Genomic DNA, 23,031 nt, shown 5'->3' on the forward strand with positions numbered 1-23,031 from the left:
ATGTCTGTGTCCTGGCCCCCCAGGGTTGTGTCCTCCCCCCACCCAAGAGTGTGTCCTGACACCCCCCAAGGCCGTGTCCTGCCCCCCAGGGCTGTGTCCTGCCCCCCAATGTTGTGTCCTGCCCCCCAAGTCTGTGTCCCGCCCCCCAAGGCCGTGTCCTGCCCCCCAGGACAGCTCTGCCGGCTGGAGCTGTGGAGCTGCTGCAGTGGGGATACAAAATCCGGGCTCTTGAGCTTTTTTCCTCCCGTTACCTTCAGTGTGGGAGCCGCCCCTGCTGCCCTTTGTGGACTCGATCTTTCCTGAGCTAGCTCTCCTCGAGGGAAACTTTTCGACAGTTTTTCTTTTTTCCCGAAACAACAAAAAATATTCCTTTCCCATGACAACAGGTGTCGTTTGCAATTTCTGTCACTCAGCCAACGGGAGAGGTGTCAGCCCTATGGGCCAGTAACGTGGGGGATTTTTAGCTCAGAGTGTTATAAAAGGGCTGAAAGAATTGTAAAATAAAACCTCCTGACTGGAGTCAAGCATCTTTATTTTGTGTCCAATCTCCACAGCCGTTCATTGGGATGCTGGATCCCTGGAGGGTTCTGAGGGAACACGGAGCTGAGAAGGAAAGTGCAGACACCAGGGCGGGTGGGGCCGTGCCAGAAAATTTGGGAATTTTGGGGAAAATTGGGAATTTTGGAAGTAAAATTTGGGGATTTTGGGGAAAATGGGGAATTTTGGGGGATATTCAAGAATTTTGGGGAAAATTTGGCAATTTTGGGGGTAAAATTTTGGGATTTTTTTTCATTTTTTCCTCCTTTTTTGTCACTTCCTGTTTGCTCCTCCTTGGCCACGCCCCCTCCAGTGCTCAGCCAATCGCTGCTCTCGCTGCTGCGCCGGGTGGGCGTGGCCGACCCTCAGCGCTTCCAGGTGGGCGTGGCCTCCATGGACTCCGCCCAGGCCGCCATCTTGCTCCCGATGTTGCATGACGTCACCAGCAGCCAATAAAAACAAAGAAATAAAAAGTGGGTGTGGCTTGTTCTATGGTGGGCGGGGCTTGACATTATTGGGATTTTCCCCCAAAATCCTTTAAAATTTTGGGGATTTTTTGGATTTTTTGTGCGCAACATAGAAAATTTCGATGAAATTCCGAAGAGTTTTTCAAAAAAATTCCTGGAATTCACCCAGATCCTGAAATTTCACCCGAAATTCCCGAATTCAACCCCAAACCCCCCCAAAATTCCCAAAATTCCCCCAAATCCGTGAAAAGTCCAAAAATAATCCCCCCAAAATTTCCAAGTTCTGTCAAAAAAATTCCCCAAATTTCCTGCCCGATTCCCAAATTTTCCTCCCAAAATCTCCCAAAATTTCCCCCCCAAATTCCCAAATTTCCCCCTAAAAACCCCAGAATTTTCCCCTCAAATTTTCCTGCCAAAATTCCCAATTTTTTTCCCAGAATTCCCAAATTTTCCCCCCAAATTCCCAAATTTATCCCTGAAAATTCCCGGATTTTCCTCCCAAAACTCCCAAATTTTCTCCCCAAACTCACTTTTTTCCCCGAAATTTCCCCCCAAAACTCCCAAATTTCTCCCGAATTCCCAAAATTTTCCCCAAATTTTCAAATTTATCCCTGAAAATTCTCGGATTTTCCTCCCAAAACTGTCAAATTTTCTCTCCAAGCTCACTTTTCTCCCCAAAATTCCAAAATTTCCCCCAAACACCCCAAATTTTCCCCGAATTCCCAAATTTCACCCTAAAAATCCCCAAATTTTCCTCCCCAAATTCCCAAAATTTCTCCCCAAACATTCCCAAGTTTTCCTCCCAAAACTTCCCCAAATTTTCCCACCCAATTCCCAAATTTTCCTCCCAAAATTCCCGATTTTTTTTCCCACGTTTCCTCCCCAAATCCCCAATAAAACCTTCACAACTCCATTTCCGGCCATGTGGGCGTGGTTTATTGACGCTGTGGGGGGAGCTTGATGCTGATTGGGCCGTAGGGGCGGGGCTGCTCCACTTGCAGCCAATGGGCGGCACAGAGGTCTGGGGGAAAGGGAGCGGGGCTTCAGTGGGCAGAAAATAAGTGGGAAGAGAAGTAGGAGGAGCTTAAGGGGGTGGGGTTATAGCAGGGATAATAAAAGTGGGTGGGGCTTGTGTGAGTGGGGCTTAAAGTGGAAATAGGCGAGGCTTAAAGGTAAAGGGGTGGGGCTTAAATGGGTGTGGCAAAACGGGAGTGGGCGTAAAATCGGGTTGAGGAAAGTGGGCGGGGCTTCAGTGGGCGGGGCTTGAATGACAAGTGGGCGTGGCGTAAAGTGGGTGGGGGATAATGTGGAGGGAAATGAAGAGGTGGGGCTTAAAGCATGGTTTAAGGGGAAGTGGGCGTGGTTTAGGAGAAAGGGGCGTGGCCGAAGCCCACCCAAGCTCGGCCACCAGGGGGCATGGCCAATCCGGCTGAGGATGGCGCCAAGCTCCGCCCCTTCCGGGGGCTGGGCGAGGTCAAGGAGCAGCCTGGGAGGGGGAGGAGGAGAAATTTGAGGAAAAATTCCCAAAATTCCCTGAAAAATTGCCAAAAGTTCCAAAAAAATTCCCCCCAAAATTAAAACATTGTAATAGAAAAAATCGGGAAAATCAGGCAAAGTTTGGTGGAATTTTGGCCAAAATTTAATAAAAATTTAATTCAAATTTCATTAAATTTCAATAATTTGTTTTTTAAAATTTGTTAAAAATTGATCCAAAGTTCTGACTCAAAAAATCGCGAAAAATTTCTCCAAAAACACCAGAATTGAACTTGACGAAAATCATCCCAAAAAAGTTTAACAAAACATTCCCTAAAATATTCCTGGAAAATCAGGAAAAAATTCCCGAATTTTTCCCCGATTTTTCCCAAACTTTTGATGGTTTTGCAATGAATTTTTGAAGAATTTTGATTAAATTTTTTTACCAAATTTCTACAAATTTTTTTCTTCACAATTTTTCCCCAAATTTTCCCGTTTTTTTCCCAAAATTTTGATGAATTTTGGACAAATTTTAAAACAATTTTGACAAAATTCCAACAAATTTTCACCGACCCCCCCAAAAGATCTCAAAAAAATCCCAAAATTCTCCCCCATATCCCAAGAAACTTGGAACTATCCCCAAAAATCCCACAAATTTCCCAAAATTCCCAAATTTCGCCCTCAAAATTTCAGGATTTCACCTGCTGAGATCGAGCGTCGGTGGCTCCGGAACTTCTGGAAAGACCTCGGGGGGCGGGGCCGGAAGGGGCGGGATGGTAATGAGGGAGAGAAGTCGTGACATCATCAGGACACGCCCCCTTCTTGACATTCTCACCCTGAGCTCATTTTGTGTTTAAACGGTGTCATGTCCTTTTTAAACCACGCCCACATCGGGTTTTCACGCCACCAACTTCCTGTTGAAGCTCCTCCCACTCATTAGGGACAATTAAAATTGCCAGAATCTCAACGTCCGGATTTCTCCGCCCACTTCCGGTTTAAAGCCCCACCCATTTCCTGTTTACACTTACACACTTCCGGTTTAAGCCCCGCTCACCCGGCCGCCATTTGGGTTTTTTCTTTCTGTATCTCAATTTTCCTTTAAAGTTTTCCAAATTTTTTTTGTGGAATTTCTCCCCATTTTTGGTTTTTGGTCCCACCCCGACTCGAGTTCTGCTTAGGCCCCGCCCACTTCCGGTTTAAGCCCCACCCGCTGTTGGCCGCCATGTTGGTTTTTTCACCGTTTTATTTTATACATTCTGTCTGGAATTTCTCAATATTTTTACGATTCCTTTGGGAATTTCGCCCCATCTTTGGTCTTGGCCTCGCCCCCGAGTCTCGTTTGGGGCTCTGGCTCCTCCCACTTCCGTTTTAGGCCCCGCCTCTACGTGGGCTCCTCCTCCAGCGGCTCCAGCGAAAGCTCTGAGGAGGGGGAGAGGCAGAATTAGCGAAAAATTCCCAAAAAATCCCAAAATTTCCCCAAAATTTTCTCAAAATCCCTCAAATTTCCAGACATTTTCCTGATTTTCCTGAAATCCCCCAAAATTTTCCCCCAAAATCCCCAAAAAAACCCCAAATCACCAAATTTCACCAAATTCCCAAAAATCTCCCAAAATCCATAAAAATTCTCCAAAATTTCCCCCAAATCCTCCAAATTTCCCCGGAAATTCCCAATTTTCTTGAAAATTTCCCAAAATCCCTCAAAATTGTTCCAAAATTTTCCAAAAAATCTCCAAAATTTCCCCAAAATGTCCCAATTCCCAAAAATTCCTCAAATAATCTCCCCAAATCTATTAAAATTCCCCCAAATCTTCCAAATTTCCCCAAAAATCCCCAATTTTCCCTAAAATTTCCCCAAATTACCTAAAACCACCAAAATTCCCCCAAATTATCCCAAAATTCCCCAAATTTTTCCCGAAATTCCTGATTTTTCCCCAAATTTTTCCCTAAATTTTCTCAATTTTGGACCCGAATTTTCCCAAATTTTCTGAAATTTTTCCCAAATTTCACCAGTTTTGACCCAAATTTCCCAAATTTTGGCCCAAATTTCCCAGAATTCCCTATTTTCCAAAAAAACCCTTTCCAAATTTCTCCATTTTTGACCCGAGTTTCCCAAATTTCCACCAAAATTTCCCAAAAGCTCCCAAAATCCTCTAAAACTTCCCATTTCCCCCCAAATTTCTCCAAATTTCCACCAAAATTTCCAGAATTTTTCAGAAATTTCCCAGTTTTTGGCCCAAATTTTCCAAAATTTACAATTTTCCCCCAAAATTTCTCCAAATTTCTCCAATTTTACCCCAATTTTTCCCAAAATTACCCCAAATCCTCTAAAATTTCCCATGTTCCCCCGAAATTTCCCAAATTTCCACCCAAATTTCTCCAATTTCCCCATTTTTTGCCCAAATCTGAGGGATTTCCCCCCATTTCCTCACGTGTGGGGAGGGGCAGCTCCAGCTCCGGCGCCTCCTTTGCGGCAGGAGGGGAGGGGAAAGAAAAAGTCACAGAAATCGTCAAAATTGACCCAAAATTGACCCAAAATGAACCAAAATGTACCAAAAATGATGAAAAGACACAAAGTCGTTCAAAATTGACCCAAAATTGACCCAAAATGGCCGAAAAATGACCCAAAAATATTCAAAAATGAGTCAAAATTGTCCAAAATTGACCCAAAAGGAGCCAAAACCACCCAAAATGATAAAAAAGATCAAAAATGTCAAAAATGTCCAAAATTTGGCCCAAAAGGAGCCAAAAATAAGAACATCAAGGTTTGAGAAGCTTGACATAGAAAGAACAGCTGAGAGAAATGTTCTTGCTCAGCTGTCAGAAGAGAAGGCTCAGGGAAAGCTTTACCACCATATCCCAGTATTTAAAGGGTGGCTACAGAGAAGGTGGAAAATCCTTTTTTTTATATGGACTCCCATGGAAAAGACAAAGGATAATGGATTCAAATCACTTCTGGGGAGATTCCAGTTAGACACAGGAGTAAAATGCTTCGCAATAGGAAAAATCAGCCATTGGAAAAATCTCCCCAAGAAAGTGGTGGATTCCCCAGCACTGGGCAATTTTAAGATTCAGCTGGACAGGGTGCTGGGTCACCTCGTCTAGATGTTTTAAGCTACAAGAAAGCCTAAATTTTTTTAATTTATTTTTTTAAAAGAGATTTGAATGACAGAGAAGTACTTCTTAGTGCCTTATTTCTTAGTTCTTCCTAGGCATGAAGATTACTGGGCTAATCTTAGGGACAGAGGGACAAGGGGCAGGGAGATGATGAAGGCGGTATGATCATGATTGCCCTGTCTCCTCGCAATCTCCCACATAACAAGTGTGCCTACTCTGATATGCAATGCTGAGTGCTTTGGCAAGTGGATTTCTTGAAATCCCACCACATCCCACCAAATCCCACCTAATTTTCCTTCTCCTTGTAAGAGCAACCTCTGATCCACCCAGCTTCTGCTCAGGCTAGAGCTAGGGGCTGGAGGTTCATGTAAGCCAGGAGAAGCCTTTCCTCTGACTTTAGTAGGTGGTATCTAAAGCACTGAGAGAAAACTCAGCAGTCCTCAGATGTGTTTTTCACTTTTGAGAATGCTTAGTTTAGCAGACAGGATCCTAGACTTAAATACAGATGATTTAGACTGAAACACTGTCACAGCCAGATGCCAAATGACTTAAGGCAAAATAGCCGTGCTTCAGCTACTTCTCTGTGAACAGAGATAATTATTCCCTGCTGTACAGAACATGTAACAATAAAATCCATCAGTGATTTTCTGCACTTCAATAATAAGTACAACAATTTAGGCACTAAAATAGATCAGATTAATTTAGTTTTTGGTGAAAGCTTAATTGCACGGCATTGGGAACACCTGAGATCACGTCTGACTAGCAGCATAAACCTGCAGCAGTCTTGAGGATGAAGTGTATTTTCCCATGAAGATAGAGACATGGAGGTGGGAAACAAAAGTTGAAGAAAAGGGAAAAACACCTTGTACAGAAGAGAAAGAGGAAAAAAGGACAAAGGAAAATGAGAATAGGTTGGAAATGGGAGATGAAGTGATGTACGTTCTCGGCTGCAGGGCAAAATTCAAATACTTTAAAATACAAATGCATCAATTTTATGTATCAAATCTCAGCTTTTTGCATAGCTCCCACAGCCATTTCCTGAACTTGTATGAAATAAACTTGTGTTACTGGTTCAGCTGTGGGTAATTATGCCCACAAGAATGCTCAGAGGCCTGGAGCGCCTCAGCTATAGGGTCAGGCTGGGAACTGGAGTTGTTCATCCTGGAGAAGTCTCTGGGGAGACCTCAGAGCACCTTCCAGTACCTAAAGGTACAAGAGAGTTGAAGAGGGACTTTTTACAAGGGCACGTTGCGATCGGACTCGGGAAAATGGCTTCAAACTGAGAGAGGACGGGTTTAGATTAGATATTGGGAAGAAACCCTTTGCGAAGTGCTGGCACAGGTTGCCTAGAGAAGTTGTGGATGCCCCATTCCTGGAAGGGCTCAAGGCCAGGCCGAACGGAGCTTGAAGTAACCTGGATTAGTAGAAGACCCCTCCGACCTTCCTCCCTCCTCCCGGGCCGCGATGGCGGCGCAGCGAGCGGCCGGGCAGCACACGCCCCGCTCCGCCCCTGAGGGTCGGGGTCCCGCCTGGGCGGGGCGGGATGGGCGGCCCGGACCCGCCGGCCCCGGCTGGAGACGGGCCTGGCCTCCGGGGGCGGCTGCTTCCTCTCTTCCCGCCCGTGCGCCTCGAGTGAGCGGCCGGCCCTGCTGCCCGCGTGGGGCGGCGCGGACGGCGGGGAGGAGACCGGGGTGAGCGCTGCTCTGCGGGGATACAGGGGCAGGGGCCGGCCCGGGGTGAGCGCTGCTCTGCGGGGATACAGGGGCAGGGGCCGGCCCGGGGTGAGCGCTGCTCTGCGGGGATACAGGGGCAGGGGCCGGCCCGGGGTGAGCGCTGCTCTGCGGGGATACAGGGGCAGGGGCCGGCCCGGGGTGAGCGCTGCTCTGCGGGGATACAGGGGCAGGGGCCGGCCCGGGGTGAGCGCTGCTCTGCGGGGATACAGGGGCAGGGGCCGGCCCGGGGTGAGCGCTGCTCTGCGGGGATACAGGGGCAGGGGCCGGCCCGGGGTGAGCGCTGCTCTGCGGGGATACAGGGGCAGGGGCCGGCCCGGGGTGAGCGCTGCTCTGCGGGGATACAGGGGCAGGGGCCGGCCCGGGGTGAGCGCTGCTCTGCGGGGATACAGGGGCAGGGGCCGGCCCGGGGTGAGCGCTGCTCTGCGGGGATACAGGGGCAGGGGCCAGCCCGGGGTGAGCGCTGCTCTGCGGGGATACAGGGGCAGGGGCCGGCCCGGGGTGAGCGCTGCTCTGCGGGGATACAGGGGCAGGGGCCGGCCCGGGGTGAGCGCTGCTCTGCGGGGATACAGGGGCAGGGGCCGGCCCGGGGTGAGCCCTGCTCTGCGGGGATACAGGGGCAGGGGCCGGCCCGGGGTGAGCGCTGCTCTGCGGGGATACAGGGGCAGGGGCCGGCCCGGGGTGAGCGCTGCTCTGCGGGGATACAGGGGCAGGGGCCGGCCCGGGGTGAGCGCTGCTCTGCGGGGATACAGGGGCAGGGGCCGGCCCGGGGTGAGCGCTGCTCTGCGGGGATACAGGGGCAGAGGCCGGCCCGGGGTGAGCGCTGCTCTGCGGGGATACAGGGGCAGGGGCCGGCCCGGGGTGAGCGCTGCTCTGCGGGGATGCAGGGGCAGGGGCCGGCCCGGGGTGAGCGCTGCTCTGCGGGGAGAGAGGGGCGGGCGGTGGTCTCTTCGCTTTCCCCCGGGAAAGGAGCCGGGGCCGGCCCGGGGTGTGCGCTTTGCTGAAGGGAGAGAGGACCGGAGGTGGCGCGGTGGCTGCGAGCTTGGCTGGAGGCCGTGGGACGGGGCTGTCTAATTTTATTCTGAGTTATTCAAAATGACTTAATTTTAATAGCACCTGTTTAATTAGTTGCCGTTGTTGAAAGCGCGTTACTGGTGGAGTTGGTTCGCAGCGTCGCTTCGAAGACTACTCTGCTTTATTAGCAGCTTCGTTTTGGTTTGTTTTCTCCTATACTTTTCACTTAAAACAATTATATTGCGTCTTAGCATTTGGAAGGCAGGTGCTGAAGACACCTTTCAGCAGAGCCCAGGGCACTGCTTCCCCTCGGGCAGTGCCTCCCCTCAGGCTCCCGGGCATGAGGAGCCCAGGAGTGCAGCCTGTGCTTTTCGTTACTAAAAACTTCTTTAACAGAAGCACAGCGAGGTGTCTCCTCCAGTAACACAGTGAGCTTCACCTGCAGGTGTTGATGGTCACTCCCGTTTGTCGGTGTGATCCTCTCCTAAAGGAATTTTCATCAATCTGCAGTATTCATTGTTGAGTTCTTTAATGCAGAAAGTGTTTTGCTGTGCAAATAGAAGAAATAGATGGTAGAGAATTAGCCTTCCAAAGTGAATGCTTAAATATATCTTCAGAATATGACCCAAAAATGCTTTCATTTGTGTGCCTACCTGAATTAATCTTTAAATCCATGCTTTTGCAGTTACCTGGCTGACAGCCACCTTTGGTTATACTCTAATGGTAACCTTTACATGATGGCAGAACCACTTAATCTTCAACATAATGAAGTTGCAGATGCAGATTTAAGCAGCAGGGTCACAGGTACAAACTTACTGTTGAAAGCTTTTAGTTTTGAGGCTGAGTTTCTGAAATATCTAACAAAATCCAATATTTTGTAATCAAACAGTAGAGGGTGTTTTTGGCAAATGTAGAAACAGTACAGAAAGTTTTAACAGCAGCACAAGTGCAATAACGAGAGACTTTGTCCTAAGCTTGACAGAGGTATCTTGATTTTATTCTTCTGTGATTGTGTATATGCTTTATTACTGATGCACATCATTAGTATGAGTATAGCTTATAAATACAGCTACTAATTATCCAAACTTCTGTATGCTGAAATGTCTCAGAAACTAAAAAAACCCACCAGGATAATTGAAGTGTTAGGGAATTTGGACTGATAAGTGGGAGTTGGAGTTCCTTCAGCAATGTTTCTTGCTTCTTAAGTGCCTCAGTACTGTCTGATCCATGGTCTCTTACTCCAAGCTGGGGAGAGGGGAAGGCTTCACTTTGGGAGATCTGAACTAGCTTTATGTAAAAACACCTTAGGTCTGGAGAGCTCATGGAGTTTGATTTCATGTCAGGCAAGAGTTGTAGTTCAGGCAGAGTTTACAGGATTAACTTGCTTCCAGGTGGGGAAAAAAAAGGCCACGTAAGCTTTGTGCTGTCTCAGTGGAGACCTTCGACAGGCCTGCCAGGCTGGGACAAGATGTGAATGGCATGTGTAGCCTAGAACAGAAACAAATTCTTTGTAGCTGGATGAGTTGCCCACTTATAAAGAGAGTTCCTACTATACTGATATGCAGGCTTAGCTGAATGTCTTCTACAAATTGTTTGGTAAAGAAAAAGTCAGAGGGTTTATAAGGCACTCACTGGAAAGTCAGAATCTCTGCTTTCAGAGTGTTTTGTTTCTCAGTCTTGAGTGATAAGCACAAAAGGTGAAACTGTTGTTTTAGTAATACCACTGATTGCATTACTGAACAAATGTGGTATCAGAATGAAAACAAGTGACTTCCAGAGTGTGTCATGGTCCAGGCATCTCCATTCACTCAAATGGGCTGGCAGAATAGTAGGAGTAGCCAAGAGCCTTGTTTCTTCCTGCAAATATTCCTTAACATAGGCATGTGTTAGCGTTGTTAATCAGATCCCTTTTGCAAATACTTCTGCTTCTAGGAAGTTCTATGGAAGACAGAACTGGTAGAGAGAACTGCATAGCTGCATCTGATAAAGAAAATACTGTGAGTTATTTCACTTTATAGTTGCCCCAAGTGTTCTGAGCATTTCTAGATAGAAGGAATTACCAGCATGTATTTCTCCTTCTAGAACTTAGAAGTTTTGTCTCCTTTTGTTGTCATATTTTTGTGTATTAGAATATTTCTACCCCAACGGGCAGCTTCTTTCCAGTAAGAATGACTTCGAGTTTTTCTTCCACAGGTGTCACATTCTAATTGGATAAATGGGAAGCCAAAGAAATGGCAATATTCCAAGGGTGCCTTTTCTGTTCGCTGTGATAAGAGTTTCTTGAGTTTATTAGTACCACCCCGTAAAGGGGGCACTTGCCGTCGTCGTGGTCTGTTTGGTAAGTGCTGTCCTGTAGTCTGTGACATACTGTACATTTATCAGTGAAACTAGATCAGGTTTGCTCAGGAATGTCTTTAAATGGATGTATATTTTTAACTCTCAGACACAAGTACAGACTGTTCAGAACATAGTTGGAGTAACAGAACTGACAAGCAGAAGACAGCATTTCCTTATCAAAAGTGGTGGGTTTTTTTCCTTGAAAAAAGAAGGAATTTGGGACATTTGGGGCAACAATGTCTGATAGCTGTATGTGAATACAAATGCCTATTTTTATTTGCTTAGAATTGCAGGGAAGTTGTTTTTGTAAAGCAGTTATTTAAACAGTTGTTCCTTCCAACACGTGTTTTGCTCAGACTTCTCATCTTTTTTGTTTGTTCTAGGGAAGTTCAGATGTTCACAGTGTCTGCAAACATACTATTGCTCTGCAGATTGTCAGAAAAAAGACTGGCCAACACACAGAGTAGTTTGTGATCCCATTAAACAGAAGTAAGTTTGTTGGAAATTCTGCCAAATAATCTTCACAGAAAGACCACGTCCTTCCCACTACAACATAAATGACCATGGGAAGGCACTGTTACAGTAAAATGTCCTGCTTATTCTTAGGCTAGAACTGCATTATCTTATGCCTGTCATTATTACATATTACCTTATTTGTAATTCTGCATTATAGTGAATGAGGAATAAGGGGTGGCAAAAATCACATACTATGAACACAGCCTTTTATCTATTTGCAAGTAGATTGTATTATTGATGCTACCTGTCAGTCTTTGGTTCTTCAAGTTGACATGTTTTTCTTTGATTACAGTTTAAGTAATAGCAAATCCAAGACAGAAGTTTGTCTTAAGGTATGGAATACGATTTTGACTATGTCTTGAATGGATCTGCTGTGAGTGAGTGACAGTGTGCTTCATTTAACCTGTATGGGAAATGAACAAGTTCCTCCTTTTAGAAAGATCAGTGCTTCAAACTAAAAGTTACTGGGGGACGCATTCAGAAAATTGTTACTTCTAGAGCTCTTAGAAGCACTTAGAATACAGATGTATTGTGTCCAATTCAGAAAACTTCTGGTGTCTTGTTTCTGTGACAAAATCATGAGCTGACCTAGAGCCTTGGACATTTATTAGAGAAATACATTGAATGTATTTTACAGTAACAGATGCAGGTAAGCTGTTGTTCTTTGCTGTGGAAGGAACTAGATGACACAGTTCTCCTTTGTAATGTGTTGAAATCTCTTGATCTTACTTTGAGCCAAACATTTCTTCCAGTTTTCCTATGAACTCTTCTGCAGGATTTGATTTTTCTTTGTGTTTTCTTGGGATCACATCTATGAAGGTGAATAAGTTTGCAAACCTCCAACTAGCCTGTAGAACTCCTTTGTCATGTACTTCTTTGAAGTAGCTTATTCATCTGTTTAACTTTTTGAAGGAATTTAGAAAGGAAGCTACATGTCATGGGACTTCTGTTAGCTCATCCTGTTAGTTCCTGTTGTGTGTGTGCTTGTGACTGGGTTCTAATGAAACTGATCAACTGATGGTGAGGGCCCTTTTACCAAATGGTTGCACAATATGAATAAAAAATTTGCAGTCACTTTATTTTCAAAGAATGAAAGGGGCTTTTTTATCTTGTTCACCTTTTGAAGCTCTCAAAAGTTCTGTAGAAGAGAGCTCAGATTGCATGTTGAATGATATTAAGGTGGGTTACATTAAATTAGACTTTTTAAAAATGGATGCCAGCAGATAAAGCAGCAGCTCTAATCTACTCTGGGGTGTTAAGGTTACAGGAAAGCAGGTGGAATTCTTTTCTTCTCATTTATGAGAGTGTTATAACTAGGAATTTTAGCTGAGTTGTCCTGTAAAACAGGTGGGAGGAGGTGAATGTGTGAGTCTCCAGGAGAATGTGTGAGTCTTGTTCTTCATTGATGTTCAGTGTATCTTTGCAGAGTTTCTTGAACTTCCTTACTCTAAGGAGCTACAGCTGAACAGCTTCATATTAAACATAACTTGTACTTGTTTTAAATAGGGTAGTTCAACTTCTGGGGATTCTTTATTTTTACCTTAATTTGCCAGTTCTTTGGAAGAGAGTGCAGAAGGTAGTTGAATTGATTGCACTTCAAGCCCCACTTGAAGCAGCTTTAATATGCAAGGCAATATTTCTGAAGGCCTTAATTATTTAGTCACTTAGGGGGAAATAATCTACTATCCCCTCTTGTTCCAATTATAATTATTTCCAGTCCATTAAGTATTTCTTTTCCCATTATGTTCCAAAAGGAGAAGGATGTGATGTAGGCATTGCCAGCTTTGTTTTCCACAGCTCATGAGAAAGCGCTATTCACTAACTGGTGTTGATATATTACAGGAGGAAGTGAGGTTGAGTTTTACTGTAGATGATGTTCTTCCAGATTCTCGTAAGTGCTTGATTGTGTGGGTAAAAATCCTACCACAATAAACAGCCCTCCCCAACACCTGTAAAAGATGAGTGCTTTTTCTTTTGCCCTCCTCCCTCTTGTCCCTTTCCCAACCACTCCCTTGACTTTTTTTTTTCAATTCTACTTTATTTCACCTTTCCATAAAATGTCAGTGCCTGAAATACCTTGCTAAGCTTACATGAAACGTGAGAAACTCCACTACAAAAATGCAAACATCAGAAAACTAAAAAAATCAAAGCAACATAATGGTATTGAAAGTTAGGACTACGGCTTCATGCATCAGGTATGGAGTATGTAATAGCTGAGAAACCCGAATTTGCAAAGACATCTCAACTAAATCATTCCGTACTCAGTATTGTAAATAATGAAGTAAGTTACGAATCCGTGTGTCTGAAAAGCTATGATCAGTTTTTCAGCCCACAGTCTTTAGGGGCTGCAGGTGAATGTTGATTGTTACTGCTTTGCTCATTTTATGAAGTCAGACAGTCTTGGAGCTGTGAATGTGCTCAGAGAACTCAAGTAGTTGAGCTGCTCTGAAATTACCTTTGTTTTGCATTTTAAACACTAAGTGCTGAACAAATAAGTAGAACATGCTCACCTTGTGATAGGGATATAGATCTGGCTCAGGGGGTGGTTCTGAAGTGAAACTAGCTGATGGCTATTTTGTATGATAAATCATTTATTCTTGTATCTGTATTTTAGAAGACTGCCTAAATAAAGTTCCCTTAGAAATGAAGCCTCCTTTAACTTCAGGATGTGATGCCAAAGGAGACTCTCCAAACGGTAAGCAAGCAAATCAAACTGAACTTGGGGAATTTTAAGTCCTTCTGGGCTGCATAATATTCTAGCTGCTCACTAGCATCACTTCAGACTTAAAAATGTTGGCTAATGGAGCTTCCTTCAGGTCACTACTGGCATTAGCTCATATATATTTATATAGTACATAACATTTGTATAGTGGTTATTATGTGAGCATTAATTTCATAATAGGACAGGAGCTATCAAAATCCAAAGTATCAATAGAAAGAATAAACTATTCCAGTATGTTTATATTTTCAAAGTCAGCTAGCTTTTGATTGGCAACCTTTTTTTCTTTTTTATGTGCAGTATCAGAAAACCATTCGAAGGGAAGTGCAAAAAAATTCCCCGAGGATGAAGACTCCTCTCACTGTGCTGATTCAGTTGCCAAGTTTGTCTCTTTAAGTATCGGAGATGAATTTTCTGGTGTGGTTTCTCACATTAAAACTCCTGACACCTTTTTTTGTCAGCGGATGCAAAATGCCCGTAAGTGATGGGTTGGAAATGGGATGTAGAATTCCTAGTATGGCATTTTTCTCTTTGGTACGCAGTGGCTGGAGGAAGGTGATTTTTTCATCTGTGTCCATGTGCAGCCTTTTAATTCTGGGTAATCAGTAGCAAATTGTGTCCTTTGGGAAGAAGTGGCCTACCTCATCATCTGCCTGTTGTTGGAAGAGCTGTCTTCCTTGGTTTCTTCTTGGCATGCCTCCACTAGCTTGCTTTCAATTTGCACTGGCATCAACTTTGTCACTTTGCTGAAAAAATCCATCACTGGTTTTCCCTGTCTGTTCCCTGACACACATGAGGGCTCTCTCTTGGATGTTAATGATTGAGGAGCCCTAGTCTGATCAATGCTAAACATTTGAAATAATCTCCATTAGATTACAAGATGTTCTTCCAGGCTTTGAGCTTAATTATTTTATAATGATTGCAAGACAGGCTGTGTTCCAAACCCTATGTGTTTTAACATCAGGTCAACTTGCTGAGCTTGAAGCATCTCTTAATGAATACTGTGACAAATTTCCCAGTAGTCCATCTTTCCGTCCTGCTGCTGGCAATGTGTGCTGTGCCCAGTTCACAGGTAAAAATGGAGTGCAAATACTAAGTTATGTCACTTAAATTTATTACCAAAAAGATGCATTTTGTAATTATGTTCAGAAATGTTTCATATAGAGTTTTTTGGTTTTGGTTTTTGGCTGTGGATAATGCTTGGTAGTGATTTAAAAACGATATCTGTAAAGTACCAAATTTAAAATGTCCCTTTATTGAGCAAACTCTTAATACTGGATTCAGATTATTTAGAATAGAATGGAAAATTTGTGGTTTTTTATGTTGCTAAGTACTATTTCCCCAGGGTTGGAAATAATATATCTTTGACATTTCAGTCCCCAAAAGAAGCACAGAACAAATGGGATTATATGTAATGATGCTGCTCTGATAGACTGCTTCTCAAAATGCTACTTAGCCAACACCTGGTAGTCCTGAGCTGTTCTGGGATGGATGTATTTTTATATTGGCCTGTCAAAAAAAGTAAAATTGTGTTCTCAGACATTACATCTGTATCTTCCTTTCTAGAAGACAACCTTTGGTATCGTGCTGCTGTTACAGCTTATGCTTCTGAAGACACAGTTTTAGTGGACTATATGGATTATGGTAATTCTGACTCTCTTCCACTGACCAGACTTCGTCCTATAATTCCAAGCTTAATGGACTTGCCAGCTCAAGCCATAAGATGTAGCCTGGCAGGTATGAAAGTTTCAAACTAGACAGGGGAACAACAAGTGGTATTACATAACCATCACACCTGTAGTTATCTCACATTGAAACATGGGGAAGGTTGGAGGTAATGGTAGGCATTATTTCCAGAATTCTTAACTTTTATGGCATATCTACGAGATGCGACAAATATTTCAGAATGTCCTTGCAGTTGTTGTACCTGTCCACACATTGATGAGAGTTGGACTGGCCTCAAACCTTTCCATACTATGCGACTTTCTAGATGTAAAGCCACCCTTGGGATCATGGACCTCAGAAGGTATTTCTTACATGAAAAGGCTGGTGAAAGACAAAGTGTTGACAGTAAAAGTAGTGGATAAAGAGAGTTCTGGATCTGTGGTGGAGCTTACAGATGCATCAGGTACCCCAGCAGTAAATATATCAAGCCTTCTCATCAAGGAAGGCTGGGCAGCTGAGAAACTGAGCATGGCCCTACCAGCAGCCAGAGGGAGTGATGATGAGCAAGCCCATGGTGAATATGAACACATCTTGCTGCACTGGCATTATTTAACCTCCTGCTAGAGTGGGCACAGAGAATGCAAGCTCTTGTCTAGTAAACTTTTCAGTCTGGCTCATCAAGTCCAGCCTTCACAAGTCCATAAGCTTCTTTCAGGTGCCTGAGTATAATATACAGTGTCAATTTCTGTGACCAGTCTTTCTAGTAATCTTTTTTGCTCTTCCTCCTTAGATTGTTTCCAGTAGCCTTGGTGACAGTAGTTTCCCTCTTCTATGCTCCCTACCCAGTTTGCAGGAACCAAGGTTCTCCAGTGTCCCTCTTGCCCAGGCTGCTGCCAGCTAGTCTTTACCTTTCTGTGTGGTTACTCTTCCCTCTTATCTATGGCTTGCTCTTTTTGATAATGAAGAAATGCATCAAACAGCTGGCATGCTTTTCTTACTTGGTTTTAGTCTGCAAAGAGGCTCTCACTGGTAATTAGTCTGTTGGACAGTTTATAACAAGAAATTCGAGGATGGGAATAAGCATTTGGGATTATTTTTTTTTTCCTGTAAAAGTTACTTTAATTTCTTTTAATTCTGTGCTTTTCTCTGTCCTCTCTAGAGGACACAACGAACAAAGGAATGTGCAAGTGGATTAAATTAACTCTTAACCAAACACTCAGTGTCATAGTATGTACAATGTACAATCCTGGAGAATTCTACTGTAAGATTTCAATCAGCCATGGTAAGTTTATTCAGCTTAATTCTTTCTGATTTGTCATTTATTATAGTTCTAATGAACTACTATGTCAAGTCAGCTTACAGCATGAAGGCTTTCCTCTGGAGTTTTTATCTAAGAATACAAGTGGAGTGACAAAGAAATTGGATCATGGTATTGAAATCTGAAAATATTGAAGATAAGCAGTAGAGGAGAGTGAAAGAGTTACCATAACCTAGCCAAAGGATATCTTAAATTGTATTTCACTGAAAGAGTGGCCAGGCATTGGAATAAGTTTTCCAGGAAGGTGGTAGAGTTCTTGCCTCTGGAAGTGTGCAAGAGGCATCTGGATATGGTACTTAGGGGTGATAATGGTGGTGCTGACTTAATGGTTGGACTAAATGATCTTGAAGGTCTTTTCCACCCTTCATGATTTATTGATTCTGTTAATAAAAGCAAGTAAGAGAAATGTTCCCTATGCCAAGACAGTGTTTACTGGAGCTCTCTTCTAGTACGCTCTTGTAATTTATAAAAACTTAAAGAGATCTAATAATGAAAGTGCAGCCATTGAGATGTGACTTCCTATTGGATTAGTTAAAAAGGAATCTTGTTTCTCTATCAGAAGCCTATATAAAGACTTCTGATTGCCACTGGCCTTTTAAGTGCTAGAAAAGGAATGTGACAAAATTCAGTGGCTGAAGAGGGAGCTAAAGGCATTCAAACAAAAAATATGGGGTAGCTCTTAAAAAGTCAGGGATGTTTGTTCATTGGCTTACATAGTCAAGGAATGCATTTGAAAGTTAACAAGGAAACTGTAGAGTGAACAGCATTGATAAAATTTAAGTCAGCTCATTTCACTGATCTCATCTTGTTTTTTCAGAGTTACTTGCTCTAAACTCACTTAACAAATCGTTGTCTGAATACTGTCAGAAAACACCTCCAGATGTTTTTGAGCCTGAGATTGGAGACCTTTGCTGTGCTTTCTACTCTGGCAAGTAACAGACTTAAAATGCTTTTGTTTTTATAGGGTGAGCATGAAAAATTAGCTGATAGTTTACATTGGCAGAGGACAGCAAAGAATTTTTTTTATTTACTAACAAGTGAAGGCTGGTAAACTTAGCAAATTTGTGAAGTAATTATTAATCTTTTCTTTAATCTTTTCTAAAATTAGAGGATGGTAACTGGTACCGTGGGGTGGTGCAAGATGTCACTTCAGATGGGAGTGTTCGAGTAAGCTTTGTGGACTATGGCAATACTGAGGAGGTACTACTGGATAATATCCGCCTGATCTCATCCTCGTTCCTGAAACTTCCATTTCAAGCCATTAAATGCTGGCTCTCAGGTGAATCCTGTGAACTTTCTCTTACAAGGGCTCTTGCTTTTAGAGACTTGCTGCTTTGGGGGAAGGAGGTGGTGACAGGGAATACTCTGCAGAGCTCTGTAATTCTGTAGTTTTGGATTTGTTTGTTTGCTTTCACTTCTCTGAACTCCTGCCAGTTCTCTGGAGTGATCTCCATGGATTTCACTTACTGCTTCACTGGTCAAAGGGTGCTTGTTTAGCACTGCGTCATCCTGTAGTGCTTTCTGGTTTTTGGTTGTTGCCCTGCTAGGAGTAAATGTGCTTTTGTTCAACTTTACTTCTCAAAATTTTTGAAGGCAAGGGAGCTAATCTGTTTTAATGAAGCAAGTTGGCCTTTCAGTTCTCTTTCATTTGGCACTGTACTTGTATTTGTACTTGTATTTGGCTGTTTCTCAATGCTCTGCAAATTCCTTTTCCACACCATTCAAAATTCTGCAGAATTTTTCTTTCTTTCTGATGTAGTCTGCTTGGTTTAAAAATGAAAAATGTGGAAACAGGAATAAGCTCAAAACCTCATTTTGTTCAAGTGTCTTTTGCAGTTCCCCCACCCACCCACTCTTAAAACACATAGGTTTTGTCTGCTTCTTTGATAAAAAGGGCTGATTATACTGATTCAAAAACAGTTTTACTGGTGTTGTTTGTGCTAAGGATTTACTTGGTTGAATCATAAAATATAGAAGATGAAACTTTGGAGTCCTGAGGAAATGTTGGCATTTAGAAAAAAGGAGGAGGAGGGAGAGCAGTTAACAGGATGAAGGACAATGTGTTGCCCTAGGGTAGTAAAAGTGGCCTTGATATTTCAGGGTATGCTCTAAAGAAATTTTTTAAAGGAAATTATAATGCTGAGGAAAATTAATATTAATGAAGGGAGATATTTTAACAGTTATTTTACTTCCTAGGTATAAAGCCTGGAAATAGCAAATGGAATCCAGAAGCTACAAAAAGATTTCATATGTACACTTCAGGTTTAGAGCTTCAAGCCACAGTAACTTCTGTTTCTGAGGATGGAGCAGGTGTAGTGCTTACTGACAATTCCACAGATTGTCCAAAAACGATCAATGAGATACTAACTTCAGAAAATCTGGTTGTAAAAGAAGTTCTACATGATAAAAATAAGTTCCCAGACAAGTCTGTTGACCAAAAAGGTAATTAAAGGAATGTTAACTTTTACATTTAAAAAGAATTTTCAGTATTCCAGCCTTTAACTGTTATTTTCTTTTTTAACTACAATTAATATCAATGCATAGTTTTGGTTATATTGTCAGTTTTTACAGTTGAACACCAGCTGCCTTGCAGGTGGCATTACAGACAAAAAGAGAAAGGTAAAAATAGCTGTGTTTGTCTCAAATGAAGGTTGTTTGACTCTGTGGGAATCAGAGAATTAGAAGTTTTCTATGACTGAACCTTTTCTCATGTTTGCTTTTCAGGATCTTATTTTTTCTGAGGTGTTTTTTACTTGAGCTATTTTTATATGCCAACAGTTTATGAGCAGCAAAGTTAGGATAATTTATCTTGGTTTAGATTTGTCTTCCTGAAGGGAAGATAATGTATTTGTGTCTGAAATTGAAAAACTTATTCTAAATATCAAATAACACTTCCTTAAAATGTATGTATGCTTGGTGGACAGTGATAACACTGCATTTTCTTGCTATTTCTATTAGCAACCTCAGTTGGGCACTGGAAGTCAATTGAATTGGCTGTAGATGAAACCATGTCTGTCTGGGTAACAGAAGTTGTAAGCCCAAATTTGTTCTATGCTGTACCAGCTCCAAATAAAGGTAAGAAAAAGTGTTCATTGCTCCTAGTAGCAGTAAGAAGTCACTGTTACAAGCTAGTTAATAAAATGAATGTGTGTGGTGAACTGAACCGTGTGGAAATGTATCTTGGGCAGGAGGAAAATATAAAAAATTTATATTTTATATCAAAGGTGGGAGCAGGGGGGCTTAAGTATGCTCTTCATTGTACTGAGATGTGGTTAGTGAATGTGGGTTTTTTCTCTAGGTCAAAAGAAGCTCCTTAAGGAGCTGATTTCACTGGAAGACTATTGTAGATCTTGTAACAAAGAGCCCTTCCTACCAAAACTGGGTGAAGCCTGTTGTGCTCAGTTTTCAGGTGAGACAATCGTTTGTCCTTCCATTTCCTTGGCCAGTGTAAAACACAGCTTTCATTTTTGCTTTAGACAAAGGAAAAACAACTTGAAAGTGCTTATGGATCTCTTAACTGTGCTTCTTGTCAATTGGCCTTTTATATATCCACCACAGTATTTAAAAATTTCTGGAAAACTCTATGGTTTCTTATTCTCAGGATAAACTGTGTTTATAAGATGATTCTTCAGACATGACCATTCTTGTCCCAATCTTTTCAGGCAATGGCAATTGGTACAGGGCTGTTGTTCTGGAAGTTTCCCAAGCTGCAGTGAAAGTACTGTATGGAGACTATGGCAGCACAGAAATTTTACCCCTTTCAAAGGTGCTGCCAATCACAGATTCCTATTTGAAGCTGCCTTTTCAGACAATTACATGTTCACTTGCAGGTAAAAAAGCCTCCCCAAAATAAGCAAAAAAAAACCCACCCCAAAAACCCCTGACTGGTTTTCTTGAACATTATAAATTTCATATAATTATAACATAATAATAATAACATTATAAATTATACCACCAGAACAGGTGGTGGTGTTCATTCCTTAATACTGGTAAACAAAATGATGATCTTCTGAAATTGTATATTGGTAAACATGGTAAAAGCTGGTTTAGAAAACATGATTTTAGTTCATCATGTCTAGAATTTAAGCTATTTGTATTAGGAAAATTTAGCATCATATTTTCCAAAACATGTACGTACGATTCAAGTTAGAGCTTAAAGGAATTATTTATACAACAAACTTGATTTTCCTTTTTTTGCAGGAATAGAGAAAGCTGAGTGGTCTCCATTAGTGCTTGACAAGTTGAAAAAACTATTATTGAAGCAATATGTCACAATTACAGTGAAAGGGATTAATGGAAATGTTAACTTAGTCACAGTGGAGAAACAGTTTGACCATGGTTCTGTGAATGTAGCTGACAAACTGCTAAAGGAGGGTTTGGTCAGGTCCTGCAGTGCTGAAAACTCGCACCCTGCACATCAAGGTACATACTTTAGCTTGATTACTTCAGTTTACTTATTCTGAAGGGCTTGTAAGCACAGGGGGTGGCTAAATGACTTTCTCTTCTAAAAATCCTGGACAATGCTACATGTTACCTCTTAAATTAGGGAAGGAATGTACCTGTGTATTTTGCTCATTCAATTTGGTTTTTGTAGGTAACGGAGGCGAGACCAGCTGCTGCTGCACGGAATTAAAAGTGCAAGTAAGATTCACTCCAAGCAATACTTTCTTTTTAATGTTTCCAGAGTTCAAAAGAAACCCTGTGGAGGAAGAAAATGGGAGTAGGAGGAGTAATAGCTACTGAAACATGGAAGTTTCATGAAATGTATCCTGACACTTTTTCTCAGGGTTTTTTTATATACAGTAGTAATTAGAGCACTCTGAAGCTGCTTGATTCCTGATAGCCACAAAAGGGATCCCAGAGCTGCAGCAGCCCAAGCTCCTCTCCCCTTTGCTGCGTGACTTCCTGAGCTGCTGCCTGCAGAGAGATGAGGCGCGGCGCTGGTCTGCCAAGGAGCTGCTGCAGGTAAAATGCCAAGGGGCTGCAGGGGAAACAGTGTCCCAGGGACGGGCTCCTCCTGCACTGAAGTGCAAGGCATCAGGGGAGCCTCCTCCTCCTCACCTCCACTCTTGGTGCTGTTCAAATGAGAACAGTCAGGAATCCTAGACTGGGCTGGGCTGGCAAGGGCCTGTAAGGGTCATCTGCTCCAAGTGCCCTGCAATATGACCAGGGACCTCTTTCAAGAGATCAGGATGCTCAGACCGGAGATATTTCCAGGCCTGGGGCACTTAGCAGCTCTTGCAGTAAGCTGTGCCACTGTTGTCCCACTGTTGCTCCTTAGACCTACTCTGACTCAATCCCCTTTTCATTGAAAAAAAGATTACCCTGCCTTTGGGGCTCTTAGCTTGGAAAGTAATGGTTCATTCTTGGCTTTTTTGTTTTCCTTTGTGCAGCATCCATTTGTAACATCGGCCAAGCCTACATCCAGCCTGGTGCCACTCATCCTTACATTTAAGAAGTGGAAGGAGTTGACAGGAATGGACCAGTCACTTAAAAACTTTTTCCTCCATCACCAGCATCGTAGAGGATTGTAGAGTAGGATTGTAGCTAGGATTGTAGAGTAGGATTTTAGCCTAGGATTGTAGGGTAGTATTTTGGCCTAGGATTGTAAATAAAGTTTCTGAAACCTCAAGTCATTTTGAAGATTCTCCTCCTTCTGAGCCTGTGAGAATGCTCAACATTTCCTTCTGAGCTGTCCATTTTTGCCTAGAGGTGGAAAGTGACATTGATGCCTTCTTTGGTACGGTTTGAAGGGGGGGAAGGCTCTTCTTTCGTCATGCTCTCCAGACCGCAGTGCCTTTGGAATATGGCCCACTGGCTGGGTTTACCCAGCTGTGGCACTTGTGTTTGAGGCAGGAAGGGCGGTGGCATTTGCAGGCAGAACCAAAGGACGAGTGGGGCAGCCCAAATACCCTGTGCAGATGCAGGCCTTGAGCTCTGACTCGAGAGCATTTGGGTTCCTGCCACTTGCATTTGTATCCCTAAGTGCAATCTCTTTGTCTGGGGGAGAGTTTTGCCCAAGTGAGACAGCAGAAAGATCAGGGAGGCTGCTGGGAAAGGCGCAGAGCTGGTGCAGAGCTGTCAGTGGCTGCCAGGTGAGCCCAGGCCCCGCCTTGCCCAGGCTGGAGCCCCAGCAGAGCC

The 23,031-nt window shown here is 43.1% G+C and overlaps 1 protein-coding gene across 1 annotated transcript; it reads left to right on the forward strand.

The window, feature by feature from the left end:
* Positions 1 to 5,958: 5,958 nt before the first annotated feature.
* Positions 5,959 to 22,474, forward strand: LOC136303455 (tudor domain-containing protein 1-like). The gene is made up of 22 exons (XM_066207114.1): positions 5,959 to 7,282; positions 9,021 to 9,139; positions 10,268 to 10,332; positions 10,529 to 10,673; positions 11,056 to 11,161; positions 11,481 to 11,520; positions 13,031 to 13,079; positions 13,803 to 13,883; positions 14,208 to 14,384; positions 14,872 to 14,979; positions 15,474 to 15,644; positions 15,898 to 16,146; positions 16,732 to 16,854; positions 17,708 to 17,818; positions 17,999 to 18,169; positions 19,087 to 19,332; positions 19,849 to 19,965; positions 20,189 to 20,299; positions 20,553 to 20,720; positions 21,091 to 21,312; positions 21,485 to 21,855; positions 22,284 to 22,474. Exons 1-21 carry the CDS (start codon positions 7,056 to 7,058, stop codon positions 21,631 to 21,633), a joined length of 2,955 nt encoding a protein of 984 aa, XP_066063211.1. The 5' UTR covers positions 5,959 to 7,055; the 3' UTR covers positions 21,634 to 21,855; positions 22,284 to 22,474.
* Positions 22,475 to 23,031: the final 557 nt, after the last annotated feature.

This window comes from Chamaea fasciata, unplaced genomic scaffold (assembly GCF_029207755.1).
Source record: "Chamaea fasciata isolate MVZ Bird 193981 ecotype frontalis unplaced genomic scaffold, bChaFas1.0.hap1 SCAF_34, whole genome shotgun sequence".
Lineage (NCBI taxonomy): Eukaryota > Metazoa > Chordata > Aves > Passeriformes > Sylviidae > Chamaea > Chamaea fasciata.